The sequence below is a fragment of the Bubalus bubalis genome, chromosome 14 (genome assembly GCF_019923935.1).
Source record: "Bubalus bubalis isolate 160015118507 breed Murrah chromosome 14, NDDB_SH_1, whole genome shotgun sequence".
In the NCBI taxonomy this organism is placed as follows: domain Eukaryota; kingdom Metazoa; phylum Chordata; class Mammalia; order Artiodactyla; family Bovidae; genus Bubalus; species Bubalus bubalis.
The window spans coordinates 32163989-32187598 of NC_059170.1; the positions used below are offsets into that span (position 1 = coordinate 32163989).

The 23610-nt window shown below is 49.3% G+C and overlaps 2 protein-coding genes across 2 annotated transcripts in view; one reads left to right on the forward strand and one right to left on the reverse strand.

The window, feature by feature from the left end:
• Window positions 1–5178, forward strand: part of ATRN (attractin) — a 187981-nt gene extending 182803 nt beyond the window's left edge. Inside the window, exon 29 of the mRNA XM_006072902.4 lies at window positions 758–5178. Within this exon, the coding sequence (XP_006072964.3) occupies window positions 758–882 (125 nt within the window). The 3' untranslated portion in view covers window positions 883–5178. The remainder of the gene's footprint in view (window positions 1–757) is intronic.
• Window positions 5179–16588: 11410 nt separating this feature from the next.
• GFRA4 (GDNF family receptor alpha 4) lies at window positions 16589–18967 on the reverse strand. The gene is made up of 6 exons (XM_044927384.1): window positions 18858–18967; window positions 18354–18749; window positions 18142–18251; window positions 17927–18061; window positions 17265–17356; window positions 16589–17104 (listed from the first exon to the last, which is right to left on the reverse strand). The coding sequence occupies exons 1-6, from the start codon at window positions 18965–18967 to the stop codon at window positions 17024–17026; spliced, it is 924 nt and encodes a 307-aa protein (XP_044783319.1). The 3' UTR covers window positions 16589–17023.
• Window positions 18968–23610: the final 4643 nt, after the last annotated feature.

Below are 23610 nucleotides of genomic sequence, written 5' to 3' on the forward strand. Positions count from 1 at the left end.
AGCCTGTCTGGCCTTTTCACAAACATAGGAACCCAGCTTCCCCAGGATTGTGCCTTCCCTAGTGAACATCGAGTTAATCAATTACCAATACAGAAGGGAGAATGGATTCACCAGTCCCCAAAGCAAAAGTGGTAATGGAGGTGAAAAGCCAGGTACCATTCTACAACTTGCCATTAGTTCACTCACTGACTCCTCACACAAGCCTGTGCTGTTCCCCATTTACAAATGAGGAAACTGAGGCACTGGGAGGTTAAAGAACCTTGCTTATTCCAAAGTCTGGCCCCAGAGTCTATCCTAACTCTTATCGTGGTATAGATATCAAAATAATAATAGCTCTAGCTGGGCAATGTGGGATGAATCTGAATTTCATCATAAATAGGGCAGCTTTTTTTGGAGAAAAAGACAGGTGAAACTTTAAAGCATGTCTGCAGTCTTACTTAAATGCTCCACCACTAGGCAGAGCACTTTGGTTGGTTGATCTGCTGGAAAGTAAGGTACTCCTTTTATGTAAAAAGGGGGAGAGGAGGAAAATATGTATTTGTACAAATAAACCCTGAAAGAATATATACAAACTAACAAAAGCAGTTACTCTGATGGGAGGGGGGAATATAGAGGGAGATACAGGTTAAAAGTAGGTTTTTCCCGTGTATATACTTTATTTATTTATTGCGCCATGGGAATGTAAAAAGAAAGTTTTTCAATTATTTTCTAAATAAAAGCAAGTTGTTCCTGTGTTCCTTCTCTGGGTTCTCCCAAGGGCTCGCAGTGGCCAGTGCCCTGGTGGACATTTCTCAGCAGATGCCAGTCGTCTACAAAGAGAAGTCAGGAGCAGTGAGAAACCGAAAACAGCAGCCCCCCGCGCAGCCTGGGACCTGCATTTGATGCTGGGGTGGGGACTCCCTGTGAGCAAGGAGTGGCATGCCAGAGCCGTCTGCCAGGAGGGAGCAGGCAGGGAGAAGATGCTGTGCGGGGCTGAAGACTGGAAACCCTCGAATCATCCACCTCCTCTGCATGTTCACAAGCTTTCTTTGACAGTTTCTCCCATCTGTACTCCAGCATCTAACCTTTTACTTTCGTATAGGAAATAATTGATTTTGTTACAGGTACGGGGTGATCCAGTTGTTGCTGGAGGAGGCCGGTGTAGAGCGAGTGAGAGAGCTAGGAATGACACTCAGGTTCACTTGTGGAAAACTGTCCTTGGGACTGTCTCAACTGTGCAAAAAACAAAGATGTAGTGTTTACAAGTAGACATTTATCATCAGTCATTCTTGAATGTGGTCTTTTAAAAACTAGTCAGATGAATTAACTTTTCATCTGAAGCCTGCTATCTTTTTTAAAAGATGTGCTATTTATTCTTGCACGATTTAGGCAAATATCTCTCTTCCAGGGAGTAACTTTTTTTCTAGTTGAGAATTAATAATGGTCCATCTCTTTTGAATCATAAGATAGAAGGGGGCTATTTTAAATGTCAAGGTCAGCAGTGTTACTTGGAATGTAAACTGATGTAATATGTAGTTTTCTGTAGCAACGTGATTAATTTAGTCTTAATCCATTTGAGGTTCTCTCTCTCTCTCTCTCCTTCCCTATCCTTCTCTTTCCTCTTTACCTCTCTTTGTCTCTCTGTCTCTGCCACTCACGCTCTCTCTCTCTCTCACACACACACACACTAAGTGCCTAGACTTTAAATAGATCTAGCAATTGGAAAGTTAGTAAGCATAAGTTTTTACATAATTGCATTCCTACATTCTTATAAAACTTAAATAGCTATCATTGGCAATCTGCTCTTTTCTAAAATCTAATTTGCAGCCAGGAAAGTTTTCTCACCCCAAGAAACATTTAATGTAGCAGGGATTGAGAGGAAAGCAGAAAGGACCTAACTGTGAATGCTCCTGTTTTTCAAAAAGGACACTAGGCATGTTCCCATGTGCCTCCCTGCCCCAGACTTGGCCTAATGTTTGCTTCAACCCCTCTGGCCACTCCTGCCCAGGCACCACAGAGGGAGGGGCTTGCTCATGTTACATGTCTCCCTTGAGCTGAAAAGAGCACGACAGCACTTGGGACCCCTTGATCAAAGAACAGCAATTTGTTTCTGTAGCCTGTGTAAGCTGGTGGGTCATTCTTCATTCCCAGGCTGTAGGTGGAGTGCCAGGAGAGGCTCGGTCTCCTTTTGTCAGGCAGAACCTGCCCAAAGCCTGGAGAGCGGCCTGGAGCTGTTTGTCCTTTTTCCCCCAGGAGGGACCCAGGCCTCCCATGCTCCCTCCTAGATTCAAGGGGTGGCTGTGGGGAGGGCAGTGAGTGCTGATAAGGATGAAAAGCATGAGAAAAATGGGCAAGGAGAGAAAACCATGCCAAATGAAGTGACCAAATTGAAGTCGTGACCAAATTGAAGTGGGGTAGGGCAGCCCCTGCTCGTCTCCCCAGGCCACTGCCTGGATGTCGTGTTGTCCTGTCCGTGGTGCTCTGTATTCTGGCATTATGCAGCAGCCTCCCAGGACCTCTCTTCTGCTTCAAAACCCAGGAGTTCTCTAGCATTACCCTGGGAGGAAGGGGGGAGTAATGTGCAGTGTGCAGAGGCTCAGGAAGGGTAGACCTTTAGACAACAATGCTCAAGTTTGTGAATTTGGAGAAATTAATACTCAAAAGAGCAAAACTGCGGCACCTTTATATGAAGTACCTAGAGAGAGGGAGTATTATCTCTTCCCCAACACTAACCCCTCCCATGAAGAATTGCCTGGAAAGATGTCTTCAAGGATGTCGAACCATAAAACACTGTCTGATGCACAAAACACCTCTACTTTGAGACTTGCCTCTCAAAATGCTGCTTTTTCACATCATTGTTAAAGAGCAGACGGTTCTAGAGAAGATCCCTCCTCTTAGAAGCTCCCTACATCTCTGCTCCAGATCACGGTATCCCCAGAGAGCCTGCCATGGACTGGCCCTTCACCCTGTAATTACCACAAGGCCATTGGAGAGGACTCTCCCACAAAGGAAGTCCTTGTTTGTTCAAAGGACTAGTGTTTGCTTGGCAAAGAAGCCTCCTCCCCATGGTAGTTCCATGCCTTGAAATAATAAGCACCGTGTCCCATAGCCACCTGGTTTTCTTTTTCTCTAAAAGATAATGTTTATTTTTTAAAAGGAAGAAAGGAGCAAGTGAAGTTTAATTCTGCTCCAACAGTAGAGAAACAGCTGAATCCAGCTGCTTCTCCTTTGCAGCCAGTAGCAAGCAGCTTTCTGCAGGCTCGGCCCAGAAGAAGACGGTGGCAGGAGAAAGAGGCACTCAGCTTAGAGCCAGTTACTAAGAGGAAGTCATCTGGAACTTCAGAGCCTGTATGTAAATTAAAATAGTTATGAAAACATAGATATTGCACTTGTACATAACTATACAATAGTGTCCGAATGTTTGGACATTCAGAGTGTACATAAAACAAAAATATCTTTATGTATTTTTATTAAACATAATGGTGTCCAAGTTTGACCTAATGTGTTTTTGTGCCATATAATGGATATCCAGGCTCAGAGAAGTCCTCATACAGTGATGATAAAGCCGAGAAAGGCATCCCCATTGTGCCCATGTGTTCAAATGCATCTGGGACCAATTGGATAACTTTTAAAGCAGGACTCATCTGTGAGTGCACGTGTGAAAATGTGGGCAGTGTGTGAAGAGGCTGCTGGCAGCTGGGATGTCCTTGTCGCTGTCATCAGCTCTGCAAGTGCGTTGTAAATCTTCCTGTCGGCCTCTTGGTGCTGTGGGTAGCCGGGAATAGACTAGTCTCGTCCTGAGAAATGTTTCTCTTAGACTTAAGATACGAAGTCTATACCGTAGATCTAGTCAGATTTTCCAAAAGGGGGTTTTTCAGGCTGCATTTTGTTGTGATTTTGTGTTAATTTTTGATGACCATTTCCTAGGACCATAGTTAACTATACTGCAAACTGGGGGTGGGAGTGGGCAGCTGCTTTGTTGATAATTAGCTCCTCCTGTTTCCCCATGGAGAACCTCACCCTTGCCTCCTGTCCCCTTCCCATACTGTTTGGGGAGAAGTCTTTGTTTCCTGTGAGGATCACCTCTAAATGTGGGAGGAGGTGTGGAGAGAAACCAACCATATGCTGTCTGAGCTAACCTGGAAGAAAAGCAGCCCTGGACAGAGACTGTCAGCATAGGGAAAATACTGGAATATCAGTGCGTAAGGCCTGAGGTAACAAGATGGGAGATGCACCAGGAAGTCTGGGGCAAATGGAAAGACCAGAGCGGTATTTTAGAAAAAGACACTTTGCCTTTCAGTGCAAATCTTGCTCCTTTGACTTAGTAGAGTATATTCAGAGATGGGGTGGGAATGATTCAACAAATATTCACCAAGTACTTCACTGACAACCTAAGCTAACACTAGGGCAGTGACAGATGGAAAAGCAGCTCTTGAGAATTACAGCAGAATCCAGCTCCTCAAACCTGTCATCCCAGGAGACCTTTCCTTGCAGTGGTTTCTGTGAGAATTGGCCCCCTGAGGACAGACCCAGGAAGGCGGAGGGTCTAGCCTTGGACCGTGCACCCACTCTCAGCCTGAAATGTTTACTCAGTTTACCAAATGGCTCAAACCATAAAAATCACCGTGATGGTTTGTAGATAGCCAAGCCCACCAAGAGATGTTTCCCCTGAGTTGTCCAAATTCATGAACACTCTTCACCTGCAGGGAGGTGATTTGTTGGAGAGGAGAGGAAAACTGGCGCCTTCTCTTTTAAAGGCAATAATGGAATTGACTTTCAATAACTGAATTTGTGCACAAAACATTCTAAACACTAGTGAAGCCTGTTTTGTTGAACTAATTCTGGCTCTGGAAATGTTTTATAGTTATTTACAGTTTTGTTTTGTTTGGGAGTTTTTGGTTTGGATTCAAGCTTAGTTTGTTAATATGTATAATTTAGCATATATTGCACTCATGTAAATATGGAGTAAGTATTGTAAACTATTTCATTGCTGGGGATTCTGGGTGTTATACATACATTTAGGACTGCAATTTTTTGGTATTTTTTGTATTGTAAAATAACAGCTAATTTAAGCAGGAACAAGAGAACTAAGGGAGGTCTGTGCATTTTAAAAATAAATGTGAAGAACTTGTATATAAACAGAAGTAAATACTATAATACGAACTTCCTTCTGAAATAAAAGTAGATCTGATAAAAATGTGGGTTTTGTTCTGAGTGTGTTTTGTTTCACTTATTTTTACAATTTGGTCAACAGAACCTTAAGAAAAGGGAGAAAAATGTTTTTAAAAGTTTACCAGTTTTCAGCCTGAGCCACTGGGGAGATGCTAAGTCCCTTGGTCAAGCATCAACAAAGGTGGAAATGCAAGAAAAGGAAGTTTGATTATGGATGTTAGTAAGTTCCCTTTCAATTCAATTCAGATCAGTCACTCAGTCGTGTCTGACTCTCTGCGACCCCATGAATCGCAGCACGCCAAGCCTCCCTGTCCATCACCAACTCGCGGAGTTCACTCAAACTCACGTTCATCGAGTCGGTGATGCCATCCAGCCATCTCATCCTCTGTCGTCCCCTTCTCCTCCTGCCCCCACTGCCTCCCAGCATCAGAGTCTTTTCCAAGAGAGTCAGCTCTTCGCATGAGGTGGCCAAAGTACTGGAGTTTCAGCTTTAGCATCATTCCTTCCAAAGAAATCCCAGGGCTGATCTCCTTCAGAATGGACTGATTGGATCTCCTTGCAGTCCTAAGGGACTCTCAAGAGTCTTCTCCAACACCATAGTTCAAAAGCATCAATTCTTCAGCACTCAGCTTTCTTCACAGTCCAACTCTCACATCCATACATGACCACTGGAAAAAACCATAGCCTTGACTAGACGGACCTTTGTTGGCAAATAATGTCTCTGCTTTTGAATATGCTATCTAGGTTGGTCATAAGTTTCCTTCCAAGGAGTAAGCGTCTTTAATTTCATGGCTGCAGTCACCATCCTGCAGTGATTTTGGAGCCCCAAAAAATAAAGTCTGACACTGTTTCCACTGTTTCCCCATCTATTTGCCATGAAGTGATGGGACCAGATGCCATGATCTTTGTTTTCTAAATGTTGAGCTTTAAGCCAACTTTTTCACTCTCCCCTTTCACTTCATCAAGAGGCTTTTGAGTTCCTCTTCACTTTCTGCCATAAGGGTGGTGTCATCTGCATATGAGGTTATTGATATTTCTCCCAGCAATCTTGATTCCAGCTTGTGCTTCCTCCAGCCCAGCGTTTCTCATGATGTACTCTGCATAGAAGTTAAATAAGCAGGGTGACAATATACAGCCTTGACGTACTCCTTTTCCTATTTGGAACCAGTCTGTTGTTCCATGTCCAGTTCTAACTGTTGCTTCCTGACCTGCATACAGGTTTCTCAAGAGGCAGGTCAGGTGGTCTGGTATTCCCATCTCTTTCAGAATTTTCCACAGTTTATTGTGATCCACACAGTCAAAGGCTTTGGCATAGTCAATAAAGCAGAAATGGATGTTTTTCTGGAACTCTCTTGCTTTTTCGATGATCTAGCGGATGTTGGCAATTTGATCTCTGGTTCCTCTGCCTTTTCTAAAACCAGCTTGAACATCTGGAAGTTCACAGTTCACATATTGCTGAAGCCTGGCTTGGAGAATTTTGAGCATTACTTTAATAGCTTGTGAGATGAGTGCAATTATGCGGTAGTTTGAGCATTCTTTGGGAGATGTTAAATTTGAGGTACTCCTTGAAATACATTTCAAGTGTTGAGAGGAGGTAAAGCCAGAAGATAAAAATTTGTCACTGTCAGAGGCATGGCTGAAGCCATGGAGGGACATGAGTGAACTTGGCAGTGCTGATAAATTTCGTCCAGAGGTAGAAGAAGAGATCACCTAGGATGTGACTCGTGGGTGAAAGAGCTGAGATGAGGAAGAGAAGTCAACAGACAAAAAAGGAAAAGAGGGAGGAGATATGGGGGAAAGGAAGCAAAAACAGAAAGAAGTAATAAAAGAAGCGTTGAAGTAAAAAAAAAAAAAAAGTTTACCAGTTTTCAGACTGCCTCACAGGAAGCATTTGGCGGTCTGACAGAGGTGTACATCAGCAGGTGGGCACCTCAGACACCTCTGGGCAAAACTGGGCCAAGAGGTGTGGGAGAAATCCTGAGCAGTTTGTGAGCAGATTTCCCTGTGTCCCCATCATGGCCCTCTTTGCCCTTAACACCCCAGTACTGGAGACAGAGACTGGTATGCAGGACAGCTCTGCCTGGGCACCATCACGCCTATGCCAGAGCCTTACCGGCTGCCCTTGTTCATTCAGCTTCTTGTCCTCTCGTGTGTGTGCTTAGTCACTCAGTTGTGTCCAACTCTGTGACCCCATGGACTGCAGCCCACCAGGCTTCTCAGTCCATGGGGATTCTCCAGGTAAAAATTCAGGAGTGGGTTGCCATGCCCTCCTCCAGGGGATCTTCCCAACCCAGGGATCGAACCCAGGTCTCCTACATTGCAGGCAGATTCTTTACCAACTGAGCCACCAGGGAAGCCCTGTCCTCTCGGGCTCCTGCTAAATCTCAAGCAGATAGATTTAGTCTTCCACAGCCACAACTTTGTCATTGATCTTGAATTTTGATGAAAGTACATATCCATTCACAAACTTGTCTGTATGCCTTCTGTACCTCCAGCCCCACTTTATGCATCTCCTGCCCTCAGAAGAGGTTCAGAACAGTCTATTTCAGTGCCCTGATGCTGAGTTCAAAAGGTCTAGAAGTACCTGTGACTGATTCATGTTGATATATGGCAGAAACCAGCACAATATTATGAAGTAGTTATCCTCCAATGAAGAGAAAAAATCAAACTAGGAGTTGAATTTTTTCATCAGGATTGCAGTTCACCCTTAAATATGTCATGTATATATACAATTATTTGTGCAGAATGTCTGAGAATTTGAGATTTTGTGTAAAATCTGTGCCATCATCTTACGTTCTCTCTGTTGTTTTGTTTTTTTTTAACTGAAGGGACTGAAAATCAATGTTCTTCATACTTAGTGCAAATAAATCACACTTTTGCATATTAAAAGGAAAAAGGTCTAGAAGGATAAAATCGGCATGAAGTAAATAAGAGTCCAGAAGAAGCACAAGGAAATGCTATGTTCATACAGGGGAGGGTGGGTGAGGCACCCGGTCCAGGCCAGGAGACTGGAGGAGGCCTGCCGACCAGAGCTTGGGCCTGAGCCAGGGTGGGAAACAGCTGAACTACAGCCCACTGGCAAGTTAGGGAGGACCCTGACACTGTCCTGCGGCAGGTTGCGGGAGCCACCAGCTGTTTCTGACTGGCTCAAGACCTGTGATTTAGTGAGAATGTGGTAGTTTGCCGCAGCATCAACAGCATCTCTGCCTTCTTACAGTTAGGTCAGGGCCATGAACTGGGCTTTAGCCAAGAAATTTTGGAAAAAGTTCCAAACTTGGCGCAAAACCACGGTCACCTGTTAAAGACATTGGAGGTAAATAAAGGCCCACGTCACCACTTCGAGGCAAGCCGCCACACTAGCAAGAGCTGTGTGCTGTGTGTGTTGGTGGTTTTCATGTTTTTACGGTCAGGCTAGTGGTTTCCTTGGGGCCTCCCTGGGGGCTCGGTGGTCAAGAATCGTGCCTGCCAATGCAGGAGACACAGGTTCAATCCCCGGTCTGGGAAGACCTGAGAAGGAAATGGCAGCCCACTCTAGTATTCTTGCCTGGAAAATTCCATGGACAGAGGAGCCTGGTGGGCTACAGTCCTTGGAGTCACAGAGTCAGACACAACTGAGCGACTGAACGCACACTCACAGGGTATGTGGCATCAGCTTAGTGGTCAGGCAGCAGGCAATGAGAAAACAGACACATCAGGCAGAACAGCTGGGGATCCCTGTCGGGCAGTGGCAGAACGTCTGATGTGGCTATGATGTTGGATAACTTGTAAAAGCAAACTATGTGTCTACTGAGTTTTTGTTCAAGTGGAAGAAGCTGTGAAAAAGCAGAAATGTGGTATGTGTTGATCGTTACTGGCTGTTTTGGCATGACAGAGTTGAGTTCCAGAAAAAAAATAGGCCAGTTTACCAGCAGAAGTGAAGGGGGTGGAGAACCCTGAAATCCAGGGTCCTGCAGTGTTGGAAAAGCCAAATAGTCGTGTGTCTAGTCTCTAAACACCAAAGTGTGCTTATGCTCAAAAATGGCTCAGGAAGACAGTGACTCAGACAGAGTGTGTGGTGGTCTTCCTGCTTGAGCCTCACGGCCTCGAGGCCATCATCTTCAGGGGGGATCATGTAGGTAAGCACAGAAATAAAGCTAACCTGAGTACTGTGCTCAGGAAAGAACTAGAAATGCTGTCATTGCCACTGGACCTGCCTGGTAAAGAAAGAAAATGTGTAGGTTTCTGAGGGAATTGTTTTACCAAGGAAACCATTGTTCAGTTACTAAGTCGTGTCCGACTCTTTGCAACCCCATGGACTATAACCCACCAAGCTCCTGTGTCCGTAGAATTTTCCAGGCAAGAATACTGGAGTGGGCTGCCATTTCCTACTCCAGGAGATCTTCCCAGACCAGGGATTGAACCTGGGTCTCCTGCATTGGCAAGCAGATTCTTTACCACAGAGCCACCAGGGAAGCCCCAAGGAAACCAATAGCCTGACCCTAAAAAAATGAAAACAACCAACATTGTGACTGAAAGTGAAAGTGAAGTCGCTCAGTCGTGTCCAACTCTTTGCGACCCCATGGACTGTAGCCTACCAGGCTCCTCCCTCCATGGGATTCTCCAGGCAAGAGTACTGGAGTGGGTTGCCATTTCCTTCTCCAGGGGATCTTCCCGATCCAGGGATCGAACCCGGGTCTCCTGCATTCCAGACAGATGCTTTAACTTCTGAGCCACCAGGGAAGCCGAGTCTAATTAAGACTCTGCAGTGGGTCAGCCATCCTCCTCCTCTGCCCATCCTGCCACTGTGTGTCAGCCAGGCACTGTGTGGGGACCAGGGACTTAACAGTGAACAAGGCAGACAAAATCTGTCCTGCTGGAGTCTACAGTCTAGTAGGGGACACAAAGACAATGCCAGGTAATAAGTTCTGTGAAGAAAGGCTGGGGAAGGGTTGGGGTAGAAAGTGTGGGCGTGTGGCAATGAGTCGCTGGGGCAGGTATCAGCTGGGTAGAGCTGAATGAAGGAGGGAGCTGGCGTGTGGATGTCAGAAGAAGAGCTTTCGAGTAGAGGGAACAGCAGATGCAGTGAGGCCCACAGGAGGCAACGAGGCTGCTGGGCCTGCACAGTGGCAAGACACGGGGCTTGGGGGAGCAAAATGGGCCCAAGAGCAGTGGTAGGAGTCAGGGTAGCCTGGCCCTGCAGGGCAGTAGTTCTCAGTGGGTGTAGGACTGCCCCCTGGGGGGCATCTTGGAAAGAGGTGGGGCAGTCTGATCATTGCTTTCAAGGGGCAGTGCTACTATGATATAGCAGGTGGCCCTGAAGGTGGACCATCATCCTGTGACATGCAGGACTGTCCTACCCAACAAGGAACTGACCCACGTCCCACCCAGGTTTCAAATGTCTTGTTGGATATTTGTGTAGATGGGGAAAAATCTGTTTCTAATTATTTTAGTGTAGAACACCATTATAAACACAAAGTTTTCTAGAAACTACTTTACTGCATAAATAAGGGAAGACTGGACTTCTCTTCAAAACTTTACCAAGAGCTGGTCACCATTTTGGAAAATTCTGTCACCAAGAGCAGTGTCATTCCTGGAGTCTCCAATTGGATTGCATCTGGACGGACACACTCCCTGCAGCCCTATGTCACTGGCTGTGGGACATGCCTGGCACGAATTCTCTTCCGTTCCATGTTCCCAACACAGAGAAGGGATGAGCTAAGACAGTCCTGGTTACTGTATGAAGTTGCTTGCTGTACCAGGAGCTGGGGCTCTACCCTGGCTGCTGGGGCCCATTTGCATGCCCTGTAGGCCTTTCCTCCTCCGCTGTTTATTCCCAGTCCCTTGAGGGCTCAGGTTCTGAGGTTTTGTGTGTATTTTATCTTCTTGTGTGGGCATGTGGGCATCTTCTCATCTTAATTTTCCTCTGTATCTTCTGCCTTGGGGGGCACCCTTTCTGCCCCCTTCTGATGTCTGTGTCAGAAGCTTTCTCTATCTCTTTTATACTTGAATAAAACTTTATTACACAAAAGCTCTGAGTGATCGTGTCTCATCACTGGCCCCGGCTTGAATTCTTCTCCTCCGGAGGCCAAGAATCCTGGAGTCTTTTGTGGTTCAGCAGCAACCTTTTATCTTGGGGGCTCATCTGGGATTCTTCAGGACAAGGTAAGGATGCTTGGAACTCTAGTTCTTTGTTCTCCTAGCAAACATGTTTTCTGCTGTACTTTACTAACTCTACAGTGTGCTTGTGTGAATGAATGACACGCCCTGGGTGAAGCAAGTGAGGAGCTCTGCTCTGCAGTTCGATGGTGACCTCATATGGCTTATGGCAGAAACTCTGTCGGGGGTTGGAGAAGGCCATGGCAACCCACTCCAGTACTTTTGCCTGGAAAATCCCATGGACAGAGGAGCCTTGTAGGCTGCTAGGAGTTCACTTTCATGCAATGGAGAAGGAAATGGCAACCCACTCCAATATTCTTGCCTGGAGAATCCCAGGGACAGAGGAGCCTGGTGGGCTGCTGTCTGTGGGGTCACACACAGTCAGACATGACTGAAGCGACTTAGCAGCAGCAGCAGCTGTTGGGGGTTTATACCAACCTGCCAATGGACTTCCCTGGTGGCTCAGACGGTAAAGTATCTGCCTACAATGCGGGAGACCCAGGTTTAATTCCTGAGTTGTGAATATCTCCTGGAGAAGAAATGGCAACCCACTCCAGTATTCTTGCCTGGAAAATCCCATGGATGGAAGAACCTGGTAGGCTACAACCGTGGGGTCACAAAGAGTTGGACACGACTGAGTCACCTCACTTTCACTTTCACTTTCTGCCTTGGACTGGAGGCTCCTTTGGGTGTGAAGTGACATTTCCCTAGCAGAACAGCTTCCTAAGATATCTTTCAGTGCAGGCCTACCCAGGCCTGCAACCCAGCAAGGCAGGGCCATGTTCTGTCTCCTTTCACATGCATGCCAGGCTCACTGGCAAGTTGCTGTCCAGCTGGAGGCACCTCTCCTGTAGCCCTGCCTGCCCCTTCCCTCCTGGCCTTCTGGAAATTTCACCCACCAGTGTCCATCCTTCCTGCATAGATAAGCCAGTTCTGAGTTTGGCCACATCTGACTAAACGGGTGGGTGGCGGGAGGAGGGGGGCAGTGAACATCTTTGTATTAACCTTGCAACTTAAGACAACAAGCCAGAGTGAACATTCATGAACCGTGAAGTTTCCACCCATAAATCCATGGGTGCTTCCAGCACCTGCCTGTTCCCATCCCCAGCCACCTGTCAGCTAGAGGCTCAGTGTTGACAACTGCTAACAGAGACCCAGTCACAGGGATGAGGCCAGGCCCAGGACTGCAATTCTCAGAATGCATGTGAAAGTGTGACAGCAAGCAGGCTATCTGGCAGGACACAAAGACCGATACTCAGATGTGGAGCAAGGCAGGACCCTTCTCTGGTTGTAGGGGCCACAGCTGGACTCAGCTTTGAGGTGTTTGGCCAGACTTAACACTATGTTATGAGCTAGGACCTTTTTATACGGAAGTGACAGAAACCAAACCCTGACCACCTAAGACAACCCCACTAGTTTCCTGAAGCTGCTATAACAAATTACCTAATCTTGGTGGCTTTAAATGACAGAAATTTATTCTTAAAATTCTGAAGGCCAAAAGTCCAAAATCATGCTGTGAGCAGAGCTGCACTGCTCCCAGCTCTAGGGGAGAATCCGCTCCTGGCCTCCGCTAGGTGGCTACCCACATTCCTTGGCTTGTGACCACCTCACTCCTGTCTCTGCCTGTGTCTTCACAGCACCCTCTCTTCTGTGTGTATATCTAATCTCCCTGTGCCTTTCTTTAACAAAGGTGGACATAACTGCATTTAAGGCTCCCTCTGATAATCCAGGATAAGTGCCTCCTTTCACTATCCTTAACTCAATCACATCTTTTGCAACAGAACATAATATTCACTCTTTTTGCCTACATATAAGGTAACGTTCACAGGTCCCAGAGATTAGGATGAGGACATGTCTTTGGAACCACCATTCAGCCCATTAGAACAACAAAACCCTAGGAAAGTCCACAGCCCCAGAAGTGGCAAGATGATAGCCTCTGCAAGTCACAGGGCCTAGTCCCTCCTTTTGGCTTCTGTCTCCAGGGTGGCTAGTTCCATGCTCCAGACAGCCTCAGCCTCTCCCCAGGAACATTCACTCTGGGGAAAAAAAAAAATAGAGAGCCAGGCTGACATGGGAGCCCTATGAACTTTCATTCTCCCCTTGCACCCAGTGAGGAAGCCTCTACCTTGCACACTGTCTGAGGTTAAAGAGGCTCCACTTAATTAAACCCCATGCCTTGGTTGGAAAGAAGTACTGAAGGAAGACAGCCAGATGCCATGAACAATTTTGCTATTTTCCACTAAGTTCCATTCACTTTTATCTTCCCAATCTTTTGAAAGATATATGAATCTTTTGAAAGGTATGTGCCTATGTGTGGGTGCTAAGTCACTTCAGTCATGTCCAACTCTCTGCAACCCTATGGACTGTAGCCCAGCAGGCTCCTCTGTCTATGGGATTCTCCATGCAAGAATTCTGGAGTGGGTTGCCATGCCCTCCTCCAGGGGATCTTCCCAACCCAGGGATTGAACCCAGGTCTCCCACATTGCAGGTGGATTCTCTACCATCTGAGCCACCAAGGAAGCCCAAGGATACTGGAGTAGGTAGCCTATCCCTTCTCCAGGGGATCCCATATGCCCATATTTCACTCTAATTATCTGAGTGAAAAATGGAAGTAGTAGAGTTTAGGACTTCCCTGGTGGCTCAGACAATAAAGAATCTGCCTGCAATGTAGGAGACCCAGCTTCAATCCCTGGGTCGGGACGATCCCCTGGAGAAGGGAATGGTTACCCACTCCAGCGTTCTTGCCTGAAGAATTCCATGGACAGAGGAGCCTGGCGGGCTACAGTTCCTGAGGTCACAAAGAGTTAGATATGACTGATCGACTAACACTTTCAATAGAGTTTAACACAGTCTCACATAAAGCAAATCACTTAGTGGTTATTTAATCTGCACTTGGGCTACCATACAACGGTGGTAAACAGGGCAAGGCAATACTTTAACTTGCTCCAGATGTCCATTCCCACACAGGTGTAGGTAGCTGAGAACATTCCTTCTTTATGAAGTGGTGACAGGGTAGACTCTGAGCTTTGCTCCATCCAACATCCCTCCTTTTTCCCATTGAAAAATGTCCTACCCCTTCTTGGTGGGTGATCTTGGTGGACTGATGTCACTCTCTAGGCCACAAATACTGGGAAAGAGAAGTGCTTTTCTCCGCTGAGAGTGCTGAAGGAGAGACCATAGATCCGGGGCTGCTGATAACATCCTGGGTGAGTGCCTGTCTGGCTTCAGAGTGGAGCAGAGATCAGCAGGAGCAACATCATCTGAACCCCTGGAGACAGCTGTGCCTGAAGCCCAAGCCAGTTTGAGCTGTGTTTGGTTCCAGCCAGGGGAGTACTGGCGGAAGGTGGGAGGCTGGTTGACAGCTGCCCCATGTAGTGTCTGTGGGTTTGGTATGAGTTGCTAACTACACAGTCTCAGAGCCAGTGGCTCTTTTTCTGCTCAGGGCAGCCCCAGGCCTGGGCTTCAGTGTGGTCTATACCTAACCCCTGTGTCTTTGGTCAGGTTCTCCAGAAATGGAGCCCAAGGCAGGGATTCTCAGACCATGATTTATTGGAGGGAGTGCCCTCAGGGAACCTCTACATGAGGGAGCTGGAGTGGGCAGGGGAAGGAGCTAAACTAGGATGTGGTCTCAGCTGGGATCCAGCCTCAGCCTAAAGTCCCAGGGAACTCTGAAGCATGGCCGGCACATACAGCTGTCCCCCAAGGCACGCAGGCCAGGCCTCTGAACTCCTGCCTCAATCAGTCACTGGCCACTGTCCACCTCTGGGAACAGAGTGTAGCCTTTCAGGCTGTCTCTTCTAGAGAGGTGGGCAGCTGTGAGCTGTGTTAGCAGCCAACATCCCAGGCAGCTCGGGGATGGGTTGCACTAGCCCAGAGAGGGCTGAGCAAGGCACCGAAAGCTTCCACTCCAAACCATCTTCTGGCTCCTGCCAAATTCCAACCAGGTTTGAGATGGAGCAGCCCAGACAATAATCAGGAGTCCCCAAGTTTTTGTGGAGAGCTTAGTACCTTGCTCCCATAGTTCTGCCCTCTCCTCCCAAAACTCCACAGAACTATAGTTTAACACCATGCCCTTAGCATCCACTGGGTCCACATTGGCCACACACTGTTTATTAAACCCTTGTAATAAACTTCCCTCTGCTCCAGGGAAGAATTTGACTCTCCGCATGGACAGAAACCAATTACTCAGGGGGAAAAAAAAAACAAAAACACCATTACTCCTTTCCAGTGTCTGTCAGGGTAGGGTTCTGTGTGCACTGAGATGGAGGGCTCCCCTAAGGGAGCACAGTGGGCGCTCCTAGGGCTCCTAGGCACCCCATAGGTGGAAGTGTGTCAATCAGGGCCTATGCTGCTGCTGCTAAGTCGCTTCAGTCGTGTCCAACTCTGTGCGACCCCATAAACGGCAGCCCACCAGGCTCCCCTGTCCCTGGGATTCTCCAGGCAAGAACACTGGAGTGGGTTGCCATTTCCTTCTCCAGTGCGTGAAAGTGAAGTCGGTCAGTCGTGTCCGACTTGTAGAGACCCCATGGACTGCAGCCTACCAGGCTCCCCCATCCCTGGGATTCTCCAGGCAAGAGTGCTGGAGTGGGTTGCCATGTCCTTCTCCAATGCAGGAAAGTGGAAAATGAAAGTGAAGTCGCTCAGTCATGTCCAACTCTCAGCGACCCCACGGACGGCAGCCCACCAGGCTCCTCTGTCCATGGGATTTTCCAGGCAAGAGTACTGGAGTGGGTTGCCATTGCCTTCTCCGATCAGGGCCTATATTTAGCTGCCTGGGGATAAGAGGTTTAAACCAATTAGGCGCATCATTTTTCTCACAGAGTACAGCCCAGAGGAAGGCAGACGGGCTGGTGTGCCACACTGTCACGTGGTTCCTCTTCCAAGATGGTGCCCATGTTCCTAGGCATCGCCTCCAAGTTCTAGGCAAGAAGAGGGAAGAGCTGAGGCCAAGGCTGAAGGGCCCCAGTCAGGAAGTCTGTTCTTTTTTAAAGAGCTCTCCTGGAAGCCTTATCTGTGAATTTCACTCACTGGCTAGAACTGTGTCACCAACCACCCCCTAACTGCAAGGGAAATGTAGTTTCTTTATCTGATGACTAGCAGGGAATGAAAGAATAAACAAGTAGCCAAGATCCCCGGCACCGGACCTGATAGTTGACTCAGTTCAGCATCCACAGGTCCTGAGAAGACGATGTCTGGAGAGGTTCCAAGGCCATCCAAGGTCACAGAGGCCAGCAGCGGCACACCCTGCAGCTGACCTCGGTCCCCCGGCTCCCAGAACACAGATCACATGACAACAGGGCCAGTCTCAGTGCACATGGGTTTATTGAGTTATTGATGTCAGTCCTAGTGCTGGGCTGAACCACAGGGAAGATGGCTACATGGCCAGTGCAACGCAGGGAACTGGATTCTCACTCAAGTTGGTGTCCAACACATCAAGGACAGGAAGCAATCTGCCAACGTTAGTTATGTTGTGCAGGTGTTTATCATGATGGGTGGTGCCTAACTAGGAGGACGCCATAAAATGCTGGAGTACCAGAGGGAGTTTTGCCTACAAGTCTGTTCAGATGTACTCCTTAGAGCATGATAAAAAGTGTCCAGATCTGCAAAAAGCAGTAGAGCAAGAGCAGTGGGCCAGCTTAGAAGACAAGCCAGTCCCTTTTCAGTGGGGCAGTAGGCCACTAACGAGGCCCAATATCCCAGGCAGGGTGGGACAGTTGTCCAAGGTCTGCTGTCCAAGTCAGAACAGGGACTGGAGAGCCAGAACAAGAAGCATGGAGAGCAGGGAGCTCTCCTCCAGGGGCGCATCTGCAGTAGACACCTTGGCAGGTGGGAGCAGAGTGTGGACCTGAGAGAGAAGCCCAGTTCTGCTCTCTGCCACCCCCACCCTCCCAGGGCATTCATGCCTCCATCTAGGCCCACTTGCCATGGAAGGAGGCAGTGCAGGGGCTGCCAGCTCACCATCCCCTGTCTGCACCTACCTGCAGGAGACTCTGCTCAGGGTCCTGGTGGGAGTTCAACTGGTTACGTAGGACTGGGGGCCACCCACCGTCAAAGGTCTGTATGGCACTGTCTATGGAGGGATGCAGGGTGAGCTTGGCTGAGAAAACCTAGCACAGGGCCCAGCTCCTCAAGGACAAACTGAGACCCTTGGCATCCTGCATGGGTCCTCCCCAGGCAGATATGTGAAGAGAGGACGTCTGCAAGGCTTTCGGGATGGACGATGCTAAGTTAAGAGTGCCTTACAAACTGCAGTCTTCTCTCCTTATGGAAGCATGACAATTATCACCCCATTTTACAGATGAGCACAAAAAGGCTTAGAGGAGTTAACTAACTCTCAGCTAGTAAGTGGCAGGGTTAGGCTTCAAACTTACTCCCTAACTCCTAGACTGGTCAGCGAACCACCCAGCTATTCAGACTCGAAAGGCAAGACTATTAATGGGGGGGAGTTGGCTGTGCCTGGAGGATGGAACCGCCTCAGAAGTGGCAGAAGCAAGGAAGTGGGCCTCCATGGCTTCCGCTACGGACCTCGGTTTCCTCACCGCCAGCCAGGCAGCTTGGGATGGGGCAGTAAGGGCCGACTGGAGTCCTGCCCCTCCCGGGCCCCGCCCCTCACGGGCTCCCCTCTTCCCGGGCCCCTCACCCAAGCAGCGGTTCCTCGTAAAGAGCCCCCGGAAGACTTCGCACTCCTCACGCCGATTTCCGCTGGCTCTGCAGTCGCACCAGGGCTCCACGCGCGCGCTTGCGTTGTCCACGTAGTTGGGCGTGATGGCTGTGCCTGGTGAGACCCCGAAAACAGGGTAATCGGCCCATCCAGGCGGAGGCATCCCCGGGAGATGCCCTCCGGGCGGTGCATACCCACGAGGCCGGCGTAGGCGCGCAGGCAGCTGGGGGCCTGGTCTCGGAGGCAGCCGTCAGGGTTGCTGGCTGTGGTCGCGCAGGAGACCTGGAAGGCCAGGAGGCGGGGCCTGCGCCGCGCGGCCGGAAGGCGGTGAGTGGGCGACGAGTGGCTCCGACCCCCGCCCGCGCGTCCCCTCTCCCTACTCCCCCCACTCCACCTCCTCCGGCACCTGCAGATCCGGCTGTGCTCGCAGGCATCTAAGGGCCCGAGGCAGGAAGGTGGCGCCCGGCCAGGCCCTGAGAAAGCGCAGGAGGGCACGAAGGTCTGGCGCCGGCGCTCTGCGCACGCGGGGCCGCCGCAAGGGCAGAAGAGCAGTGCGTGGGTAAGCGCGGGCGGCCCGCGGGCGAAGAAGTGGCGCAGGGCGCGGCGGCAGCGGGCGCGGGGGCAGCCCCCCGGCGCGGCACTACCCAAGCACTGCGCCACGTACGCGGTGCGCAGCCGATGGCACCGCTCGTCGGCGGTGCACGCGTCGGCCGCGTCCACGCATGGATTCGGTGCTACAGAGCTCCGCGATCCTGTTGGAGAGGCGGGTAGGCTGCGGTTGTTGGCGTGCCCTACACGCACACTTCACCCCCGCCTCTGGGTCAGGGCCTCAGAAGATGTGGGGTGCCCAAAACTCGAGGTGGGCAGAATGTGACCCAAAAGCGTTAGCGACTGGCATTGACTGGCCTACCGTTGCGGGGATGGGCAGCGACGGCCTCTGGGCATTCCTGCCGCACGTCTGCGGTGGATGCAGAGCGTCGAGGCTGGGCCTGGGTGGCCTCCCCCAAAAGCTGAGACCATTCCTCCCCAGGCGCCACCCCTCACCAATCCAAAGAGGGGCCCTTGAGATTCTTCCCATTGTCTTGGGCCCCACCTCACACGGAAAGCAGCAAGGCTTCTGGGGACCTGGCTAATGGAGACGTATCAGAAATGGCGCCGAGGTCCAGAGTTTAGGAGGATCCCTCATGCCCCAGAGCAGCTATGTCTCGAGCGCTGGAGCCGCAGTTGCTGAGCTCCTGAGCGCACTAGAGCCTATGCTTCGCAATAAGAGAAGCCTGCCCAAGGCAACTAGAGAAAGCTCCTGGCACAGCAAGGAAGACACAGCGCAACCAAAATAAATCATAAAAATAGAATTAATGTAAAGACGTGGCACTGAGCACAGTGGCTGCTCCTCTTCCTTTCTTTGACATGCGGGGACACCTGACTTGTCAGACGCCCCTCCTTTCCCTTCTCCCTTGGAGACCCTTCGAGTGACCTATAGTTTTCTGGTTCCCTTCTTTCTTGTCTCTAGAGCATCCTCCTGCCTCTGCATCTTCCCCCTCCATCCTCTTCTACTGCTCCCTTTTTACCGATCTAACCGGTGCTGCCCCATCTGGATGGACTTTGGCTTCCCCCTGGCGTCTCTCCTCTCCACCACCCAAGTGAAAGAGGGCTTCCTGGCAAGGGCTCAGGAACTGGAGCCATTTAGTCCTGGCTGCGGGGTGTGGATTCAAGAGAAGTCCCAGATGGCAGGCCATGGGGCTTAGTCCTTAGCCATAGGGCACTCCACTGTGGACAGAGAGTGTGCCTGGCACAGCCCAGTCACATACCAGGGGTCTGTTGGGCAGAGGGTGAGCTTTGTCTGGAAGTGCCATGGGCACTAAATGCCATGGGCATCTATATCCAGCCAGGGATTTCTCTGGTGGTCCAGTGGATAAGAATCCATCTGCCAGTGCAGGGTACACGAGTTCGATCCCTGGTCCGAAAAGATTGCACCTGCTGCAACTACTGAGCCCGTGCACTGCAAGAGAAGAGTAGCCCCTACTCCCCGCAAGTGGAGAAGGTCTGCACATGGCAGCAAAGACCCAGCACAACCAAAAATAAATAAAATTTTTAAATAAAAAATAAAAATCAATCCAGCCAAGCTAGAGTCTCTGGAGGAATCTGGCAGCCCCTTCCCCCTAGAGCACCAGCCAGGCTACCCTTGCCCCTCGGTTCTCTCTGCTTCCAGGAGACTTCCTAAGATGAGAAGCCTTCTGGCCCCAAAGTCTGAGGGAAGTTTCCCAGCCTGGCTCAGCACCCATTTATTTCCGAGTGTCTGTGTGTGTAGTAGGGTATTTCCTACCTCAGATCTGGGAGCAGGGCCCTCTCTGGCATTGGCCTTTCCTTTCTCTCTCCTCTCCCCACCTCCAAGCTCCCTCCCGTCCTTCCAGGACTTCAGAGCAGCAGACAAACATTGCCCTTCTTTCCCAACCAAGCCTTCACATCCCCAGGCCTCAGCCACACACATCAGCTCCTAGTGTCTCCTGTGGTCTTGCTGCCATTTCTGTTCTTTGCTTACCTGTTTCCCTCCACCAGGAGCACCCCTCAAAACAGCACATCTCAGCTCCAAGATCTCCTTCACCTTCTCCATTCTCCCTACCCTACACCACCTGCTAAAGTGACCCCCTCCCTCCATGATGCCCCAAGTTGGGGAGGGATAGTCCAGGTGGTTGGAACAGCAGATGCATGGCATGAAGACATTGAGGATGCAGGGCAAGGAATCAGTGTGAAGTTGCAAGACTGAAGGTGGAGGGCTGGGCCTGGGAGAGGGTAACAGAGGTTGGGAGGGCAGGCAATAGGAAAAAGAAAGTCCCTGGGGCAAAGTTACCAAGGCGAGATTTGGGAGGCCATGGCTCCGCTGGGCCCAAAAGCTGGAGGCAGGGTGCTGTGTGTGTCCTCAAACCTCGGGCACAGGTGTCTCACTGGTGCCTCTTCCTGCATTTTGGCTTTTCCTAGAATCACCTTCTTGTGCTCCCACCTTTTTCTTAAGGATCGAGGAGGATCAGGGACAGAGAAGCTAAGGTGCAGAGGTCTGGGGGAGGCAGCCACTCACCTAGAAGCAGTAGCAACAGCAGTGCGGGTACCAAGCAGCTGGCCATGCTGGGCAGCAAACAGGAGGGGACGGCTGGAGGCAGAGCCTCTGTCAGCAGGCGCCTCCTTCCCAGCGCCCCTGGCCCACAGTGAGGGAAACCTAGGTGTCACTATTCCTCTGGTGGGAGGAGCCTTTGCATCGGGAATGATTCCTGCCCTCACTGAGTCCCCGCCCAGGCCGCACCTTCAGATAGATCTGGGAGCCACTTGACCTTGTCTCTCCCATACTAAACTATTAAATTTATGAAACAACATAATTCTTCTCCTTTTATAATTTTATTTTTAACTTTTTATTAGCTGAAATTTAGACTTACAGAAAAGTTATAACACTGCAAAAATGCTCCCTTTATATCCTTCTGGGTGAAGGATATAAAACCAGTTTGGTGTTTTTCCCTTCAGATGGTAAAGGGAAAACCAGTTTCCCCTAACATCACCATCTTACTTGACCATAGTACAATTATTAAAACAAGGAAATTAACGTTGGTACAAGACACTTAACTGTAAATCCCTTTGCATTTCCCCAGTCTTTCCACTTACGTCCTTTGTCTGTTTCAAGATCCCATCCAGAAACCCATGATGCACTTAGTGGTCAGTGTTGCCTTAGTTTCTTCCAATCTGGCAGTTCCTCAGTCTTTCTTTACAAACTGGGTGCTTCCCTATCTGACTGCTCGGTGGGCAACCCCCTTCTCCAGGGAACTGTAAGCGATAAAAACTTCTTTCAATGGCATTAACCTCTGTGTGTTATTGTTCTGTAATCTCTATGAATCAGAATCCCATAGAGAGCCTAGGAGGGGGCTTTAGCAAATAGTCTCATTCAGCGCCTTTCGCTGGTAGAATGAAATCAAGGCCTGAGCCTTGAGGCTTGCTACTCTGCTGCCAGCGAGTGATTGCAAAAATTTTCCAATTCTTCACATTATCTGAAATGTGATTTTGCTGCTCCTCCCTGCAGTGTAGGTGGAGTTTACCGCCCAACCCCTGGAATCCTTGACTTGCTTGGCCCAACAGAATGTTATGGAAGTAAAATGTGCCGGTCATAGACTCTCAGGAAGCCTGGCAAGCTTCCACACGCTCTTCTGCAGGAGGCAGTGAGTGAGGTACTTGCCTCAAGATCACAGCTACAGATTTTTTGTTTGTTTCAGTTTCCTAAAAGCCTTGGTTTGGTAACTGATTCTGTTATTTTGCTCATCATGGACTTTTGTATTAATTTTGATCTTTACAAAATATTGCATTAAAATATTACTTGATTACTTTTTTTGTGCCCAAGATAAGTGACTCCCTCATTTCACTCTAATCCTGTTCCTGCTGTCTTAGAACCCTCCCCAGCTGTTTGTGAACAAGCCTGGGCTAGACTCCTGGAAAATGAGAGACACAGAGCCCACTCTCCCCACCCCGCTACCCAAAAGCCAGCCAACCCCAAAAGCAGTGGCCAACGGTTGACTGCAAATGTATAAGTGAGGTGAGTTGAGACCAATCAAACCAGCAGCTGAGTTCAACCTAATTTGCCAACTCACAGAATTGATTATTGTTTTAAGCTACTAAGTTTTGGGGTGGTTTTGTTATATAGCAATATCTAGCTGGTAAAGAAGGTCACTAAGCAACTCTTGCATGAAGCAAGGGGAGAGAGTAAATGGCTGCTGAGAGTGTCCAAGGGAGGCAGGAGAGGTGGAGACAAGGGATCATTCAAGCAAGGCAACACCATCCTATGCCCAGTATCTCTGGGTCCTGGCTGTCATCTGAGGTTCCAGACACCACCCTTTGTCATCCTCAGGGAGTCCCATGGTGTTGAATTTACAGACAGAGAGGACTCAGAGAGGGCCAAGGGCAACATGGCTTTCTTCTGACTTCTTTGAAGTCCTCTCCAAAATGGCTTCCTTTGTTCCCTCCCATGGAATGAAGGAGGGGTTGATTAACATCCAAAGTGAGGGGACTGCAGCAGCCCCGTGCTCCTCTAAAATCTCACCTAAAGACTAGGAATGGGGTGGGGCGTAGGATGCATCTGAGGGACAAGAGAGAACAGGACACAGAAAGGGACGTCTGAAGGATCTTGTTTGTTTTGCAGGGAGGTCAGTTTCCAGGGAAGTGGCTTCCGTCTGAAATGTAGAGCCCTTGGAGCCAGGCTCCTGGCCCAGCAGGCACTGCCCTCCTAAGAGCCAGGTCTGAATAAAGTAAGAGTAACAGACTGCTTTTATACAGTTCTGTTCAGGTGACTGAACTAAACTGCATTGTACTTAACTGGACGGTGACTGCAGCCATGAAATCAGAAAGATGATTGCTTCTTGGCAGGAAAGCTATGACAAACCTAGACAGTGTTGAAAAGCAGAGACATTACTCTGCTAACAAAGGTCTGTATAGTCAGTGCTATGATCTTCCCAGTGGTCATGTATGGTTGTGAGAGCTGGACCATAAAGAAGGCAGAATGCCAAAGAATTGATGCCTTCAAACCGTGGTGTTGGAGGAGACTCCTGAGAGACCCTTGGACTGCAAAGAGATCAAACCAGTCAATCTTAAGGGAGATCAATCCTGAATATTCACTGGAAGGACTGATGTTGAAG

What these genes read in the sequence shown, in the direction of transcription:
- GFRA4 (XM_044927384.1), bottom strand. Translation starts at nt 18,967, where the DNA reads ATGGTCTCAGCTTTTGGGGGAGGCCACCCAGGCCCAGCCTCGACGCTC. An exon ending in CGCTGCCCATCCCCGCAACG is followed by an intron (nt 18,750 to 18,857) that starts GTAGGCCAGTCA and finishes GCGGGGGTGAAG; the next exon opens with TGTGCGTGTAGGGCACGCCA. An exon ending in GAGCACAGCCGGATCTGCAG is followed by an intron (nt 18,252 to 18,353) that starts GTGCCGGAGGAG and finishes CGCGCGGCGCAG; the next exon opens with GCCCCGCCTCCTGGCCTTCC.